This window comes from Phyllostomus hastatus, unplaced genomic scaffold (genome assembly GCF_019186645.2).
Source record: "Phyllostomus hastatus isolate PE091 unplaced genomic scaffold, TTU_PhHast_1.1 phas_contig_477, whole genome shotgun sequence".
NCBI lineage: Eukaryota > Metazoa > Chordata > Mammalia > Chiroptera > Phyllostomidae > Phyllostomus > Phyllostomus hastatus.
Window position 1 is genome coordinate 506,624 of NW_025333889.1, and position 17,902 is coordinate 524,525.

Sequence of the window (17,902 nt, forward strand, 5' to 3'; positions counted from 1 at the left end):
GTTAGAGCAGGGCAGAGGGAGAACGGGGCCTGGTCTGTGCTGTCCAAGGAGACCTGCCTGTGGTGACGCTTGCAGGGTGACGCCTGCAGGGCTACTCCAGCCAGAACTGTCCCGCGGGAGGGTGGGGGCGCGCTGGGGAGACTGGGCCCACTGCCGGCAGGGGCCCCCCTGGCCCTTCGCAGCACTCCCTGCCCCACTGATTCCTGCCCTGCTGCTCCGCATGCTCCTCCGAGGGTGGCCGGGGTCGGGGGGCAAGGTGGGCCCTGCCCTGTGCAGAGGGACAGGGCAGGTCGTGGTAGGACGGGGTGCCAGTGCCTCCTTGCTGGCTGGGGCTTCTGCCTGCCCCTGGGCTGGGCCCTGTGCCTCCCACTCCCACCCCCACTCGAGGTGCTCAGCCCTGGAAATCTGCTCCTGTTGACTTACTTCCCACGTCCTTGTCGCTGTCGTGTTCGGGGAGCTGGGGGGCGGGGCTGGCCTGCTCGAGGGCGTCTTCCAGCTGCACCAGCACCGTGGGTTCTAGGAGAAACCGGGACCCGCAGTGCTGACCACACAGCCTGCTGCCTCCCGCCCAGGACCGTCCCTGGGCGGCCTTCCTGAGCTGCTTCTCTCCCAGGGGGCGGGGGCGGGGGCGGGGGGAAAGGGCTGTCGCTGATGGGAGCCCCGTGTGATGGGAGCAGGATGCTCACTTACCTGCTGGCTCCCCAGCTTGGGCACAGAACCACGGGCTGGCCCCGTCTCCCATAGGACCTCCTTTCCCCCAGGCCCAGCCCTCTGCTCCGGCCCCGCACTCTGCAGGGCCGGCTTCCACTGCCGCCCCTGCCGAAGCTTCTCAGTGAAGGTCACCAGTGGCCTGAGGCAGGGCTCGATCTCCTGCCTGACCTCCTGGCCTCAGCCTTCCAAACATCCTTCCAACTCTCCTCTCCTCCCCTGCCACCCTCGGCGTCTTGGGGGGCAATCATCCCTCCTCCCACCTCGTATCTGCACACTTGGCCACCTCTTACTGCAAGCCATCTTCTCTGCAGGTCCCTGCCCTCACCCTCCCCTGTCCCCGTCACCGCAGACCGCGGACACCCTGCCCGCCCTCATCACTGCCTGGCACACTCTGTTCCCCGCCTGGGAACGCTGCTGTGGGCGGAGACTTCTCACTGGGTGGTGATGAGGTTGTCTGCCTTATCTCTGAGGGTGGGGCCGGTTTGGTGCTGAGGGCGCGGCCTGGGGAGCCTGTGGGCCTCCCCATCTGGATTTCTGAGTGGGGGGCCCTGCTATGCTAGGTGTGAGGGGCCAGGGCGTCTGGGCCTGTCACTCACGCCCTGTGCCTCTGGGCCGGGTAGAGAGGCGCAGTGGGTGCTGCAGGTGGCCCTACTAGTTCGGGCCCTGCAGGACCTAAACCCAAAGACTCTGCTCCCAACCTGGGTCATGACCTCAACGTGATGGGCTGTGAGCTCCTGGGACCACGATGTGCGTGCCTGTCACCTGCTCCTTGTTGGCGGAGTTGCGTTGGTCCGAGGGCCACTCTGAATGGCAGTACCTCAGACCTGGTCACGCCCTCCTGTCTAGCTCTCCAGCAATGCCCTGGTCCGGTCCCGGCCTGGCCGGGGGAGCTTCTGACACACCCACTGTCGTCCCATCACGTGCACAGCCAGCAGCCCGCACCCTCACCCAGGCGGCTGCCTCGGGAAAGCCCCGTGACTCCGGGGCACGGACTCTGCGTGCTGGCCCCGTGGCCCAGAGCCTCTGGTGCCATCCCGCGCTGGGGCCAGGCGGGTGGCAGTGAGGCCGCCAGGGCTGCCCGAGGCACTCACGTGGTCTCGCGGGGGCTGACTGGCCAGGGGCGCCGCTGAGCTGGGCGCTCACTCGCCCTCTGCTGTCCACGAGCTCCGAGGACCTGCTGGCGAGTCACCGGGTCAGCACGCGGAGCTCTGTGCCTGGGGCCGTACCAGGCGACCCCGGGGGCGCTGATGGCGGAGGTGGGTACCTGGGCGCCTGGGTGGGCGTTTCGGGGGCCCCTCGGTCGTTGAGCAGACGCAGCTCTGGCAGGCGCCCAGGGGCCGGTCTGTTTCTGAGCACCCGCGGGTGGAGTCCCTCCCGTTGCCAGCGCCGGTCAGCACTGTCCCTCGGGGCTGAGGGCGGCAGCGGGTGACACGGAGGGAGTGTTGGCCACGCGAGGCAGGTCTGGGGCTCCCCTTGCCTCACCCCGCCCCACTTCCCCAGCGCCAGAGAGCTGAGGGGGCCGGGCCGTCCCCGTGGCCAGTGGCGTCTTCGTGGCTGAGAAGCCCTGGAACCCACCGCCCCCAAGGAGGGACCACGGCGTCCCTGCTGGGGAGCAGACACTGCTGGGCTGTGTTGAGGGGCTGGTCCTGGCTCCCCCCAGGGCCCGGGTTCTCCACCTTCAGGGCGGGGCCAGGACTCCACCCACTGGGCTCCCTTGGCGGAGGCCCCACCCACACTTGCCCTGAGAGTAATGGTGTGGCTGCTCTGTGGGTTCTTGTCACCTACCCGTGTCCCCTAAGTACCTGATTCAGTTCTCTCCCCGCCCCCGGGAGCTCCCCCTCGTCTGGCCAGCTCGCAGAGGGGCCGGCCCGCCCTGCTGCCCCGGCGGGTGCACCTGGAGCGGAGCTGGGTCCGGCTCTCCGGGCAGGCTGCCTGCTCAGACACGCCGCCTTCCCCAGCGCCTTGAGGAGGCTTTAAAGCGGGAGCAGGGCCCTGCAGGGCCCCAGTGGGACCCGAGGGCCTCTGCATTTGGGGGCGGGCCCACATCCTTCGTACAGCCCTCTGGAGCCTTCCCGCTCCCGAGCTGCACCCCCTTTTTGCGCCTGTCCTGGCCTCTCCCCTGCCGCGCCCAGCGACCCCTCGTGCTCGGCCCGGCTGCAAGGCTGCTCCCCGGGCCCCTCCACGCTGCGTGTTCTCGGCACCTGTTTTCAGGGGTGCCCTGTGACCACTGCTCAGCCCGTCTGGGCCCGTAGGGGTGGACGGTAAGAGGTGGGGAGCAAAATGGGCCTTTTCCGAGTCCCGCTGTACTGGCCCAGCCCCGACCGTGTGAACCCACTGCTCTTCACACACACGCTCTCCCGCGGTAACTCGGGCCCGGTCCAGGCCGCCTGTCTGAGGTCCCTTGGACAGACAGCGTAGTCGTGCTAGGTGAGGGTCTTGGGGAACAGGTGACCCTCATGGCCACCCTGGGCCTGCAGCCCGGCACTCACAGGTGATGATGTAAAGGTGTGCAGGCTCGCTGTGCAGCTCGCCGCCCTCCGTGCCCTGCACGGCCGTCACCGAGAGCTGGTGCCGCCGCCCGGGCAGCAGGTCCCGCACCGTGTAGGAGACCAGCCTCCCATTGGGGATGTAGCGGCTCTTGGTGCTCTGGCTGGTAGTCACGTTGATGACGTATGCCTCCAGGGGAGTGTCTGGAGCGGGCGCGTCCCAGACCATGTGGGCAGAGGTGGCCGTGACTCGGGCGGCGGTCAGGTTTGCTGGCGGCAGAGGCCCTAGAAGAGGCACAGAGAGGGGAGGGGGTGAAGGAGACTGATGGGGTTGCACGCCCAGGACACAGTTTAAAGACCTGACACAGACTGCCGAAGCCTCATTTGAAGCCAGATTTAGTTACTGTAGACGTCGCGGTGGTCCTGAAGGATTGGGGGGGCCTGCAGCACCTCCTCCTGCCCTGAGAGTCACCCCCACAGTGCCGCCCACCAGCACCCAGCAAGGCCCCGAACCTGCTCACCGTCAGCACCCCCTCCTGTGTGAAACTTCCAACACGCTTGAGCCTGGCCACACACCCCTTCCCCTGGGACGCAGGTAAGGGGAGTAGGCCCAGCACGCAGGGTCCAAGCGGGGGCTTCCGCCTGGGCTGACCCCTGCCCCACCGGCCAGGCCCTGCTCACACCTCCCCTCTCCCCGGGACACTTACTTGTCCCCGCCCCCACCTGGTGCGCGTGTTCACCATCGGCAGCGTGGTGCTCACCCGACCCACGAGCTGGGCGGGAGGGGGCAGTGAGGGCCGGTCTGCTCCCCGTGAGGCATCACGGGGCTCCGCAGGGCCCACAGCGCGGCATCCTCACCGAGGCCCCTCCGGCCCTTCGCTCGGCGACCCCGTGTGTGAGGAGCTCAAGAGCCACTGGGCGTGAGGGCGTCCCCGCAGGAGGGCCAGAGCTCTGGGCACGCCGCCCTGTGGGGCGCGCGCAGCCAGGGCTGCAGCTCTGGCGTCCGGTGTCGGCCTCTCTGGCGAGGACGGCGTGGGGCTGGGGCGGAGAGCCCCCGAGGGCCCTGCCCGCGCGCTCGGCCACACTGTGCACTCACGGGTCCATGCGCGCAGTGGGGCAGAGGCCAGGCTCTCGGTGGGGCGCTCCTGTCCCCCCAGCCCACCGAGGGCGGTCGCCCGGATGGTGTACCTCCTTCCAGGCAGCAGAGCCCTGCAGAGAGAGAGGGCAGGACGGTTTCGGGCGTCGTGTCCAGCCCTGCCCCGGACTGCGGCTCCTCCACAGCAGGGGTGACCGGGGCTGTGGGTGGCCCCGCTGCTGATGGCCCCGGTGGCCTCTGTGAAGGCGGGTTCGTGGCCCGAGACCTGGGTGCTCCTCAGCGGGAAGCTGCCGTCTGGAGCAGCGAGAGGCCGAGGGGGCACAGGCTTGTGTTCAGACGGCAGAGGGGCCCCTGGCTGGAATTCCCAGGCGGCCTCCCTGCCCCGAACGCTTCTGCAAGGGCTGGTTCACGCCTCCTCCTGGGGCCTGGGACCTCCGCAGGCAGAGGGCACCCGGGACCAGCCCCACAACCCTGGGCGCCATGTCTCCATGGGCCCCTCACACGTGTCATCACAGCTGCTGGCTCCACGGGGGGCAGGGGGCTCTGGGAGCTCACGCCACACCCCTACTTCTCCCTGTGGGCCTCTCCCCTCCCGTGTGCGGTGACGTTTCTTTGTCACGGGTCAGCTGTGCGTGTGGCCTCAGCTGCATCCTGGGAGCCCTCCCAACGAGCCAGGGGTGGTCTTGGGGACCCCGACACAGTCATATCATTCTTTGGAAGCGGGCAGGATGCAAATCAAGAAAAGTCACGGCAACACTTAAGGGAACCAGAGTCTCGTCTCCAGCACAGACGACCATCTGGTTGGAGACAACAGACACAGCGGGAAAAACCGGTCTTGATGAATATGCAGATTAGAGATGTTCCAGTGCGTGTGTAGGCCGAAGGGTGCCCAGGGCCCTGTGCGCGTGGCACCCGCACCTCCCCCCCGTGACCTTGGCCCCCCACCTGCTCAGGCTGCACACTGCTACGCTGCCCCGCGGAGCCCACCTGGACGTCTGCCGTCAGAGGCGGTCACTGGATGGGAGTCTCCTCTGCCACAGCCGTGTCTGCTCTGCAGGCCCCTGCACCCGGGGCACCGTGGGGCCGGGGCCATCCCTCCCTGGACACTGGCAGCCAGCCCCCCCTCACTCTGTCGTCCAGCACCGCCTGGCCACGCAGGGTCGGAACAACCCAGGCCTCCGCCGTGCCCGTGACCCCAAGGGGCCTTGCGCCCGAGACCCCGTGTGGGTTGTGCAAGGGGCTGTTTCAATCAGCAGTTCATTTGAGTTTTCGTTATTCCTGATCTTGAACTTGTAATAACTGGGCACAAGAAGTGTGCGTGCTCAGCTGAAGGTCTGAACGCGTCGCTCGCCCGCTGTCCCCCTCTCAGGCCGTCCGGGTGACTGGGCCGGCCCCCAGGGGGCCGGGCTGCCTCGCTCTGGGCAGGAGGACACCGCCCCGGGCTTCAGGGCATCCCTGATCTTTTAGGACCTTTAACCCCCATCTAGCAGCCCCGTGAGGAGGCAGAGTGAGCCTGGGGCTGAGGATGGCCCTGCCTGGCGTGGACACCAGGTGCCAGGTGGACAGGAGGGCTGGGAGGGAGAGGGGGAGACTGGCCAGCCCCTCACCCAAACGTGAACGTGTCCACACTCCTGTCCACATCGGTGGACTGGTCCTCTGGGGCCTCGGGATGGCGGATGGACACACGGACACCGCTGACGGTGGCGTGGCGGGTCCTGTGCAGAGCCCACCTCACGGAGATGGCGCTGGCCGTCACGTTGGTGACCTCAAGGCCCTCGACAGGGCGGGGTCCTGGGGGGCAGAGGGTTGTTCAGCCTCACCAGCACCTCCTCACTCCTGGGGGTGCTCAGGGAGGTGCTGGGAGTCAGAGAGGTGCCGAGCAAGGCAGTGGCCCGCCGACCCCTGCTGCATGGTCCTTTGGCCACAGTGGGGACCTGGTCAGGTGGACACTGCTCGGGCCCCTGCCTGGGGGACTGCTCGGGCCAGCCAACTCCACCAGAGGCCAGTGGGCAGGGGCAGGGTGCCCGCCATCACCTGCTGAGCCTGGCTCTCCCCTGTCTTTCTCTGGCTGACTGGGCAGGGCTGGGCCTGCTGCCTGAGGCCGGGAGAGGGCTCCACACCCAGGGGAGGGGCTGGGCGTGGCCAGGTCTGGGCCACGGGAGCTGGGACGGGCGCCGCAGGGCCCTAGTCCCAGGGGCAGCGGTTTCCCCTGCCCCACCTTAGTGTCCTGGCAGAGACCCCGTTCTGACGGGTGGAGGGGAGTGGGGCCTCTTCCTCCCAGGGGCCTTTGCCCAGCAGACCCTTATCGAGCAGCCTGAAGCCAAGCTCCAGACGAGCCCTCCCCTCCTTCGAGCCCGCAGCACCCCCTTCCCCACCCAGGCTGCGTTCCCCAGTGCTCTCCACCATCACCAGGCACCCCACCACCTCCAACTGCCCTGCCCCGTGACGGCCCTCCCCACTGTCCCGTGGCCCCCCACTCCTCCCATCGCAGCAGCAGCAGCAGCAGTGTCAGGGCGGCCTCCTAACACCCAGGCTATCCCCCAGCCCCCTACGTGTGGGCTGGCTCACCCCGCACCTTCTCAGGGAGCACCCCCCTCCTCCCCCAGCCTGGTCTCCTCCCGCCTTCGTGCCTGGCCCGCGTCTGGGGCAGACGGCGCCTGGGCAGACTCACGCGTGTGGGCGAGCAGTGCCACGGGCCTGCTGATGTCGTTCCGGTTGGTGTTCCGTTTGACCGAGAAGATGGAGATGTTGTAGGCCCTGCCCGCCGCCAGGGCCCGCAGCTGGTGGGAGGAGCGGCTCTGGTCCACAAAGTCCGTGCGGCGGAAGGAGCCGTCGGAGGAGGCGTAGGTGACTGCGTACCCGTCCAGCATCTGCCTGGCGGCCTGGCCTTCAGGTGGGCGCCAGGAGATGGAGACCCCGCTCTCCTCCACTCGGTCCACCTTGAGGGCCGTTGGTGGGAAGAGCTCTTCAGGGTTTCGGTCAAGAACAAGGGAAGGGGGTGGTCAGCCGTCGGCCATGGAAACGCCGGCCCCCAAGGTGGAGCCCAGCCCGTTGACCCCGGGGCCTGGCTGCCCTGGGGCGGACGTGGGCACTGCTGGTGGGGCACGCTCCTGACGCTGCAGGGGACTCCTTCATTTTGGCTCCTGGCCCTTGCTGTGGGAGGGGCCCGTGTGCACGCGTGACCGTGTTCAGGCTTCCGGGGCTCATGTGCCCTTCCTTGCTTCTTGGGCACAGCCTGAATAAGCAACTGATTAGATGCTCTGCCCTTTTGGGGGGTCCTTGGACCCTTGGCCTGTCCTCTGGGGTATGTGCTGCCCCCCGAGGGGAGAAGGGAGCCCCCAGCACACCGTGGTGGTGCCCCGTGCCTCACCTTTGGCACAGTCCTTGCCCGTGTAGCCCACTTTGCAGGTACAACTGTGGGACCCATTGCTGGCTAGGCAGTAGCCACGGCCCCCACAGGGGCTGAAGAAGCAGGGGTCACTCACTGCGGGAGAAGGAAGCAGCAGTGAGTTCTGGGGTGTGTCCAGGCCTCCTGCCCCTGCTGTGTCCTGGGCCTTGCTCCTGGGGGACCAGGTGGTTCCTGTGTGTGTGTGCTTGAGGGTGGACATGGTGCTGCTGTCAGAGGTGGGAGGTGGGAGTGGGGGAGGGAGCACTCCAGGTCGGCGGGACGGGGCCTGAGGGAGGCAGGTGTGGCCTTTGGACTGCGAGCCAGGCCATCCTGCCACAGCCCCAAGCCAGGGAGCCCCGGTGGGCAGTGAATTGGGGTGTGGGGGACACAGTGCTGGCCCCTCCATGCCCTCCCCCTGCACTGCAGCTGTGGGTGCCCCTTGTGGACCCGAGGTCCTGGACCAGGGCGGGGCCTGCAGTCCCCAGCACGGCCCCAAGAAACACTTGCAAACACACAGCAAGTCACTAATCACTGTCACAGCTGCTGCCCTGTCCTCCGGGGCCCCTGCCCGCCCCAGGCCTGGATAGAGACAGTCCACCTGTGCCTGTCCCCAGGCAGAGTCCTGTGCACTGCAGGCCTGGGGCACAGGCCTTGTCCTTAGGAGCCCCACCCACCCTGTACAGCTGTGTGCTGCCAGCCAGGCCCACAGGGGCTAGGGGTGCGCCTGCCCCGAAGGACGTGCCCGTTCTAGGAGGGTGGCAGGACCACGAGCGGGGGAGGTCTGGCTGAGGCAACAACCCCAAGGGCAGGGGGCGGGGGAGGGGGGTGCATATCAGCGGTCAGGGCAGTCGGGGCAGGCCTCTCCTGGGAGGGAGGAGGCCCTGCCACAGGCCGATGGGGGACTGTTCCAGGCGTGGGGAATGGCAGCTGCTTGGACCCGGGGCTGCAGTGAGCCTGGCCGTCCAGGGGCGGCAGGGGAAGGGCACCCGGGCTCTTCACCTGTCTCGCAGTGGTAGCCGAAGGAGCCCTCTGGGCAGATGCACAGGTAGGCCCCGCCGCTGTTCTCGCACCGGCCTCCGTGCTGGCAGGGGCTGGAGTCGCAGGCGTCCACCTCTGGAGAACACCCAGAGAGTGGGCCCGAGCGGCAAGGGGGTGTCTGGGGGAGGGAGGAGAGGACAGCGGGAAGAAGGGAAGGGGCGGCGAAGAGAGAGGCCGGGCAGGGGTGGCGTGGGCCCTGCGGGGTGAAGTCTCCCTCACCCTTGGCAGACACTCGGCCCGCCCCTCACTCCTCACCCCTGGGGCCCTGCCCCCCAGGGGACCCGTCCAGCGGGGCCACGGGGGCCACAGCCTCTCCCCTGTGCTCTCTGAAGGCCCAGGGTCTGCGCTTGTAGAAGACAGGTTTTCCTGGGGTGTCTGAGGTGTCCCAAGTGCAGGTGAGCACCAGGTGCCTGGGACCCACCCGTGCACAGCCCCGACCGGCCTTGCAGTGGACTCCCCTGAGGCCTGCAGGGCTCTGGCACCCAAAGGCCCCTGGGAGGTCCCAGCAGGGGCCTCCATATCTGCACTTGTCCGTCTCCCCAGAGACAGGACACAGGGCTGCACGGGCCCGAAGGGGCCCACACAGGCTTCCACGACCGCCAGGCCTCTGCCTCACACCTGCCTGCTCCACTGCCAGCCCCGCAAAGCCCCCGCCCGGGCGGCTGCCATACTTCATGCCCAGGCTCTGCAGGGGCCCCGACTGGACATCCAGGCCTGGCCTTCCCTGGGGCTCGGGGCCCAGCCCGGGTGGCAGGGCTGGGCAGGGCTTGCCCCACGGTGCGCCTGGCACTCCCCACTCCCTCCACCAGTCCGGCACACCGGCCAGGCGTCAGGACTGTGACCTGACCTCTCCCAGCTCCGTCTTGTCTGCCCCCGGGCCAGAGTCTGCAGGAGCAGAAGAGGTCAGTCAGCATTTGCCAGCCGAGCTCCTAATCTCCCTGGGCCGGCGGGAGAGCTGGCAGGGGCCTGGGCACATGGGCAGGGCCCAGGCAGGGAGAGGAGTGGCTGGGGCAGATGAGCACAGTAGGGGACCGCCGTGCCTCACGTCCTGGCTGGGCTGCTGGAGCTGCTGCCCCTTGGGGAGGGCCGGGCGTCTTACCCAACTCGCAGCGGGCTCCTTCATGGCCAGGGCTGCAGACGCACAGGTACCCGGCGACTTGGTCCTGGCAGGAGCCCCCATGCAGGCACGGCTGCGACTGGCACTCGTCGATTTCTGGGAGAGAGGTGTACCCGGGTTGCAAGCGCCAGGAGAGACCCGAGAATACAGCAGTGCTGCCATTATTAGAGGCAGCGGCATGAAGCCAAGTTAAGATGGCCACGAGTGAGTTTGTTCCCAGGAGCTGGGTGGACTGTGATGTCCCTGTGGCACTGGGAGGCGGCAGACTCCGGGGAGGGCACCCCCAATGGGAGGAGCAGGCACACTGCAGACCAGGGACTCGGCACTGGGCCTTGTCCCTGGATAATGCCCAGGATCATTGAGGGGACTCAATCACACAGCTCCAGGGGGACGGGCCCTGTCTTGCCAATTCAATAAATAACAGTCATGTATAAAACCAGTGAAATGGGGCTGAGTCCTCTGCTTTAAAGTGTTCATCCCGGTTTTTCTGAAACTGGGAATTGTGCTCCTGAATTTAAAATGTTAACTTTAGAAAGGTTAAATTTGAATGCTTAACATCTAAGTGAATAAACAGTAATGACAGGACGCTTGGGCCTGCACCCAACCTGGGCGCTAGAACACCCACAGGCTCCCGAGGTCACATGTACTTCCCCACCCTGTGTGGCACGAATCTCTGTGTCTCTCTGTTGACTCTTTAAATTTAAGTGAGGCAATTGTTGAATTGCCTCAACAATACTGTATATGGCTTTGCTTTGGCTATTTATGAACTTTATTGACAGGGTATTGTGGTATATGTTCTCTCCTCTGTCCACACCACATTAACAATACATTTCCCTGTCGCTGTGGGTCTCTCCTTTTCAAGGCTGTATAATATTCCACGTGATTGTATCATACTTTATCGATTCTTGTTTGGTGTATATTTGGGTTGGTTCTAGACTTTTTGCTACTCAAAAAAAATGTCCCTGTATGTCTTCTTTCCTACTTCCTGGTGTGGACGGGCACCGAGAAGTGGAGTTGCCGGGACACGTGTATACGAACAGTCAGCTCGACGGGCAAATCACCACGTGGTGTTCAAGGGCTTGAACAGTTCACACTTCCTCACACACGCTGCGGGCCCACATCCTCACCAACACACGGGCCTCCTTGACCTGGAAGTGTGGCCGACTGAGTGCACGTCCGTGTGTTTTTGATCTGCATTTGGGTGGTTGCTGCATTCTCTGCATTTGGGGGCTTTGTGTACCCCTCTCCCATGAAATGCTTGTTCGTGTGTTTTGCAAAATTTCCTGTTGGGTTCATCGTTTCTCATTGGTTCATATTGTTCTCTATATATTCTTGAAAGTGCTTTGTAGCTTATACTTCACTTTCTTCTTTAAGGCTGATAATGAATTTAAGTTCCTAGTTTTTACACAGCAATTTGTCCACTTTTTTCTTTTATAGTTAATGCTTTCTTTTTCTTGCTTAAGGACTCTCTCCTTACCCCAAGGCCAAAAAATTACTTACCTATATTTTCCACACAAAAATATATGGTTAAAAAAGCATTTAAATCCTTAATTCCCAAGGGAATTAGTTGTTGTGCATTGTGATAAGTGGGAAACCAGTGTAACATTTTCCCGAGTGCGTGACCACTTTATTCCAGACATCGCGAAGATTTTCTCACGCTTTTTAGAGACATTTGCAGTCTTACATGTATGTTCATGAGTTTCACACTTAGAAGTTTTTCATGTGTTTGATACTATTATATAATTTTGTTTCATTTCCTTTCCCAAGAGTTCACTGCTAGAATCTGAAAATATAATTGGTTCTGCGTATTGACTGTATGCTGTGATCTAGTGGAATTCACTTATTAGTTCTGTGGCTTTTTTTGTAGAATCTCCTTAGGATTTGCAATGTTAATGATTGTGTCCTCCTTACTCCTTCCCTTTTATAGATACGCCTTTTATTTCCCCTTCTTGCCTGTGGCCCGTCTGGGGTCCAGGACCTCGCTGCAGGCAGTGGTGAGGCGGGCCCTTCACCTCGTTACTGATGATGGCGGAAAGCCTGTTACCATGAACTATTTTTTGTCGGCTCTTGGGTGCCCTTTATCAGGTTGAAGAAATTCTCTTCTACTCTTAGTTTATTAAGAATTTTTAATAATAGTTGAATTCAGTCAAATGATTCTTCTGCATCTGTTGAGGTGATTGTATGGTTTTCTCTTTTCTCTCCTAAGACGATGAATCACACTAATTGGTATTCACACGTCAAACCATGGCCTGTGTTATCTTTTTTTCACATAGTGCTGGGTTTCATTTAGTAATATTTTGTTAGGGTTTTTGCATTTATGTCATAAGGAATGTGTTCTGATCTGTAACTTCATTTTTTATAGTGTCTCTGTCTAGTTTTGGTCTCATAAGACGAGTAGAGAAATGCTCCTTCCTTCTGTGTTTTCCAAAGAGTTCATAGAGGGTATTATTCCTTTCCTAAATGCTTGATAAAACCCACCAGTGTTCTGAAAATCTGATCCTTCCATTTTCTTTGCAGGACGATTTTTATTACAAATTAAACACATTTGTAAATTACAAGTATGAATATAGGATATTCATATTTTCTATTTCTTCTTCTGCCAGTTCTGGTAATTTGTCTCTTTCCCTTGAATACCTTATTCATCCATTTCTTCTAGGTTGCCAGATATCTTGACCTAAAGTCACGATATCTCCTGTTGTCCTTTAAATATTGGTAGGATCTTTAGTGATGTCTCTTCTGTCATTCTGATATTGCCAATTTTTCCTTTTTTATTGATTGGTCTTATTAGAGGTTTATCTATTTCACTGACTTTCCAAGGAACCAGATTATGGTTTCATTAATTCTTCTCTGTATATGTATTTTTATCATTAAATTCTCTAAATGTTGTTGATATATAAAAATGCAATTGATTTTATTATAACCTATATCCACTAAACATGTTACATTTCCTATCATTTTTCAGTAGTTTGCCTGTAGGTTAAAGATAACCATATCAGCTGCAAGCACTGACGTTTTTACTTCCTCCTTTAGCATTTCATGGCATTAATGTCTTTTTCTTACTTCACTGCATTGGCTAGTACTTCCAGTACAATACTGGTTAGAACTAGTAATAATAATGGGCTCCCATTTTAAGGGGTATATTTCTCTATTTAGGATCATATTTATTATAGGTCTGAGAAGAAGCTTAAGTCAATTCCCTCAGATGCTGATTTCCTTCCCCTGTTGTACCTCAGCATTACAGAACTGCGTTTGAGTTCCAGATGAACTTCCTGTATAGCAAGGATCAGGAAACTCTGTTCCACAGCTCTCTGGGTGCAGCCTGAACCATTCCTGTGTCAGTACACGCAGTGTCATCGTCCTGCTCACACGGTGTGGCCATTCTAGCTGTACCTGCCCGGCGCGTACTTCTCTGCAGGGTAGCAAGCACCTGGTGGCCATGCGGGCTCTGCCCCTTCTCTCTGTTAAGTTTTCCCTCCAATAAAGCATTTTTTACCACCATTTGTCCCTAGAGGTGTGTGTGTGTGCATCCTGTTATTTTTATCTGGATAAGGAGGTACATTTTTATTCCTTGCTCGGTAAGACTATTTCATGAATGCGCATGAATTTTGTCAAATGCTTATTGTGCATTTGTTGAGATTCTTATGATTTTTCTTCTTCAGTTGGTTAATGTACCAGATTTTTCTAGTATCAAACTATTCTTTCAGCAAGCCCATTTGATAGTGGTGTATCTAGTCTTGGTAGATGGTTGAATTTCTGCATTTCTGTTTGTATGTTTTATGGACCTGTAATTTACTCCCTCCAACTGTCCATACCTGGTGTTGGTTCAGGGTTTCGCTGGCCTCCCAGAAGGGGCTGATCCATGCTCTTTGCGTCCCACTCTCTGGAAAATCCTGTCTAATGTTACCGTGGTCTGTTCTTGGCTGTATGGTAGGGTTTTCCTGTTTGGGCCTGGTGTTTCTTTGTGGGAAAATGCTTCGATTACTTTAAATAGTTACAGAATTATGTAGATTTTCTATACTTCCTTGAGTCATTTTTGATAAGTTATATTTTTCTATGTATGTAATATCCATTTCTTCTAAGGCTTCAAATTTGTTTGTCTAGACCAGTCAGTAGTACTCCCTTACCTTTTTAATCTCTGGTGTGTCTGTGGCTATCCCCTGCTTCATATGTAAAGACTGAAGTTAGTGCTCTTGTTTTTTCCGGACCAGTCTGGATGGAGCTTTGTCCCCTTTCGTGAGCTTGTCAGAGAACTAAGGCCAGTGCTGTTTGTCTCGTCCACTGTGGCTTTGACTTGTTTCATCAATTGTGGCTCTTGCTTGTGGCGCCTCTTTCCCCTCCCTTCCTTCCTCAGTGTCACGTGTTGTATTCTTAACTTCCGGACTCAGTGAGTTCTGTAATTTTGAACTTTTCTAATGTGTGTGTTTAAGGCTCTAAATTTCCCACAGAGCATGGCTTTTGCTGCATCACATGTTTTGACAGAGAAAGTGATCATTGTTATTCATTTATACAATATCTTCACTGGCCATGTGATTTTCTCTTTGATTTATGAGCTATTTCAGTATCTTTAAAAATGTCTGAACATAATTAAGTATTTGTCTTCTTGTTCTTAACTATTTTTTTTGTATTTAGAGAATGAATTAAATTGTTAATTATATTGTTCAAATCTTCTTTTTGTTGATTTATTTATTTATTTATTTATTTTTGCTCCTTAACCGAAACTGAGAGGAGATTCAAACTTTCCCCATATTATGGCGAACCTGTCAGTTTCTTCCTTCAGTCTGTTCATTTTTGCTTTGTATATTTTGAGACTATTGAATTTGATGTTTGAATGTCTGTAACAGTTGTATCTTCTTGGTGAATTGGAGAGACCCTCCCCTTTTATAATGATGTTGTCTGTCTACAGTCTGTTTTGCCTGAGGGTAATGTAGCTACACCCACTATATGTTGATTGGAATTCACCTGATTTCCCCCATACTCTGTCTTGCTGTGTCCTTACGCTTTAGGGGTATCTCTTGGAAAGGTTTGGAGCAGGAGGCGTGGCCTGAGCCTCAACCTTGGCCCCTCCCTCCGGGCCTCGTCTGCCTGGTCTGCAGAGTCTGCGGGTCTGAGGATGGCGAGCCCTTAGTGAAAGGTCCAGAGCAGAACTAGTGCCGGCTGTCCCCGCCGTCATCACGGGCTATGGGCTCACTTCTCCAGGAGAACAAAGGAAGCAGGGGCAGGGTCTGAACTGCACCCCCGGGCCCCTCCCTCACCACAGTGCCCGCCCACCTGCCCGCCTGCAAGGGCCCGCAGATCACCATGGCACTGGGGAGGCTCGCTCCAGACGCCTTGCAGCTGGCAGGTCCGGGCGGGGCTGGGGGTACTCAGGCTGTAGCCTTGGTCGCATGAGTACAGTGCCACGGAGCCCAGCAGTGTGCTGCTGAAGCGAAGCGTGGCGTGCTTCACCTCCTCAGGCGGGCCGCAGTCCACCTCTGCAAGGACACAGCCGTCCGTCTGCACTGCGGGGCACTGCCAGCCCCACGGCTCAGCCCTCTGCCCACCAGGCCACGGGACCCGGGACCCCTGCTCCCCACATTGCCCATCCCACGGCAAAGGTGCCTTGACTTCCAGGATGGGCTTCCCAGAGCTTTCCCTTCCTTCTTCCCCTCCGTCCCCTGCACCCCCTTCCCGCTGTCCTCTGCTCTCCCAGGATTGGGAAGAACTCCTGTGTCCCCCTGATGGCCCCTCTGCCCTCTCACCTGCCTGGCATCGGCGTCCCGTGTACCCTGCTCGGCAGCGGCAGGAGAAATCTGTGCCCAGGTCCTCGCAGGTGCCCCCGTTCGCACAGGGGCTCCGGAAGCAGGGGGAGGGGGCTGCAAGGTCACAGGGTCACTATCACCCATCACTGTCCTGCATACTGGCCTCTAGGCTGCACTGGGGTGCCCCCGCCTATGCCGCTGGACCCCCTAACCCCTGCCTGGGCCAGCCTTGCTGGGGCCTGTGTTTGGTCTCCAGCTGGGCTGTGTCCACCATACCTATCTCGCAGTGCCGCCCGGAGAAGCCTGGGGGACAGTCACACTTGTACTTGCCGATGTAGTGGAAGCAGGTGCCGCCATTGTGGCAGGGGCCTGAGGCACACGAGTCCGGCTTCCCTGGGAGCAGAAGGCACCACTGGGGTCAGGTGTCGCATGCCCACTACCGCTGCCCCTCCCCCGGTCCTGGACATCCCAGAGCTGGGAGCCTCCACAGGGACATTCCTGACAAGCAGACACGGCAGCAGGCCAGGGTCCCCTGCCCCCACCCCATTGCTAGCCCGGGGCCGCACCAATCTCGCAGTGCCTCCCGGTGAAGCGGTATGGGCAGCTGCACTGGTACTCGCCGCCTGCCTCCTTGCACGTGCCCCCGTTCCGGCAGGGCCCTGAGCTGCACAGGCGAGGCCGGGCTGTGGAGGGGCAGAGAGAGACTTGGAGGCGGGTGACCAACAGCCCACGGCACCCCTCATGTCTCCCCGGTCCCTGGGCATGCATGGGCCCTGCAGGCCTGGGAGCATCAAGGGCCAAGCCCATCTGGAGACCCTCACTCCACCTGGGGGCCTCTGCCCGCCCAACCCCTCTCCTCTGCCCAAGGCCCTGGGACCACTGGCCCTTCCCGTGGAAAGCCAGCCCGCAGTCTGGCAATTGCAACACTGTCCTTCCTGCAGGACCCTGCGGCCCCGGCAGCCTCCTGCCCTGTGTGTCCCCAGCACCAGGAGCTCATGTCCCAGGGCTCGTGCTCGCTCATGCACATACTTGAGGTACCAGTCCAGGGACGTATCTGTCCCAACCTTAAGTCACACCCAGGGGTCGCCCCTCGGCCTCCTTGGTGTTCACGGGGGCACGGCGCAGCAGGAGGGGTCTGCCCATCATGCACGGCCCCTATATCCCCCCCACCCCGAGGTGCTTCTCAGGCTGCATGTCCATGTTCTATCCACAGCGTCCTGAGAGCAGCCCCCGGCATCCCCGTGGGGTGCCTTTGTCAGGGAGGAGAACTGAGTGGTGAGGCCTCTGCCTGCTCCAGGGGGAGCCGTGGGGGCTCCGTGGGTCAGGGTATCAGGGAGCTGTCCCCTGGGCCACTGTGAGGGCAGGAGAGGGTTCCAGGTAAATCCAACCAGGTCTCGGGTGGGCTCTCCACAAGCGAGGGGGCGGGAGGGCTGCAGGGGACACTGGTGGCACAGTTGCCTGTGCCCCAGGAGGATGGCCCTCCAGGCTCTCAACTCGGGGTTCTGGGGGCCTGAAAGGGACAGTCCAGGGGTGCTGGCGACACATGGAAGGCACTGGGGGAAAAATAGTTATACTTTCAAGTGGCTAAATGTTGTCGACGTTCTCTAAGTTGAATTAGATTTAACAAAGTCCTAGGGAATTTTTTTTCAAATCAATGATTCTAAAATCTATTTGGAAAAATGCTGAGCAGGGACTGAGGGGTATTCTGAGGGCAGTCTTGATCAGACTGAGGAGGGGAGGCACAGGCCCACAGGCGGCTGCCTGGCCTGGCGCTGTCCGAGGTGCTGACGCCCACCTTTCTCGCAGTGCCTGCCATGGAACCCGCGCGGGCACTCGCAGGTGTAGGAGTCCTCATGGGCCTCGCAGGAGCCTCCGTTGAAGCAGGGGTCCGAGTCGCAGGGTGAGGGCAGCGCTGTGGGGTCAGAGGGCGGCCCTGGAGCCCATGTCAATAGGGAAGGCCACCCCAACGCCCTACCTGGAACCTTCGCCACCTAAAATACACTGCTGGGTCCAGATTCCTCCTGGTGGGCTCTAAGACCCCTCCACAGAATTCCCTTTATTCCTAATTATTCCAAAATTCAGCCTCCCTCTTCTTGGAGCTGGGGTGGGGCTGTGGTTCACCGACACCCTCATCTCACGTCATTACACACTGTGTGGGTAGCTGCGCACTGATGGGTCCCTAGCGGCACGTGGGTTAGCCACGTGCATTACGCATGCATTACCTATGCTCACAGCTAAGCTAGGGGCTCAGGAGGACGCTGCATGGCCACCAGGTGTCCTTCCCATGGCCAGCCTGCTGCAGGGAAGGTGGGCAGAGGCCAGGCCATG

General features: G+C 59.8%; 1 protein-coding gene across 6 annotated transcripts in view; it reads right to left on the bottom strand.

The window, feature by feature from the left end:
• Positions 1-17,902, bottom strand: part of SNED1 (sushi, nidogen and EGF like domains 1) — a 52,857-nt gene that overhangs the window by 13,154 nt on the left and 21,801 nt on the right. For 3 of the 6 annotated variants that reach the window (XM_045845854.1, XM_045845851.1, XM_045845853.1), the window contains exons 12-26: positions 17,370-17,507; positions 16,141-16,257; positions 15,851-15,967; positions 15,575-15,688; positions 15,134-15,307; positions 9,819-9,932; positions 8,681-8,794; positions 7,664-7,777; positions 6,965-7,258; positions 5,901-6,084; positions 4,294-4,406; positions 3,201-3,482; positions 1,976-2,120; positions 1,803-1,888; positions 424-516 (exon numbers count right to left, since the gene is read on the bottom strand). In XM_045845854.1, the coding sequence (XP_045701810.1) occupies positions 424-516; positions 1,803-1,888; positions 1,976-2,120; positions 3,201-3,482; positions 4,294-4,406; positions 5,901-6,084; positions 6,965-7,258; positions 7,664-7,777; positions 8,681-8,794; positions 9,819-9,932; positions 15,134-15,307; positions 15,575-15,688; positions 15,851-15,967; positions 16,141-16,257; positions 17,370-17,507 (2,199 nt within the window). Of the gene's footprint in view, positions 1-423; positions 517-1,802; positions 1,889-1,975; positions 2,121-3,200; positions 3,483-4,293; positions 4,407-5,900; positions 6,085-6,964; positions 7,259-7,663; positions 7,778-8,680; positions 8,795-9,157; positions 9,255-9,502; positions 9,520-9,818; positions 9,933-15,133; positions 15,308-15,574; positions 15,689-15,850; positions 15,968-16,140; positions 16,258-17,369; positions 17,508-17,902 lie in introns of all 6 variants that reach the window. The other 3 variants (XM_045845857.1, XM_045845856.1, XM_045845855.1) reach the window with 3 other exon arrangements.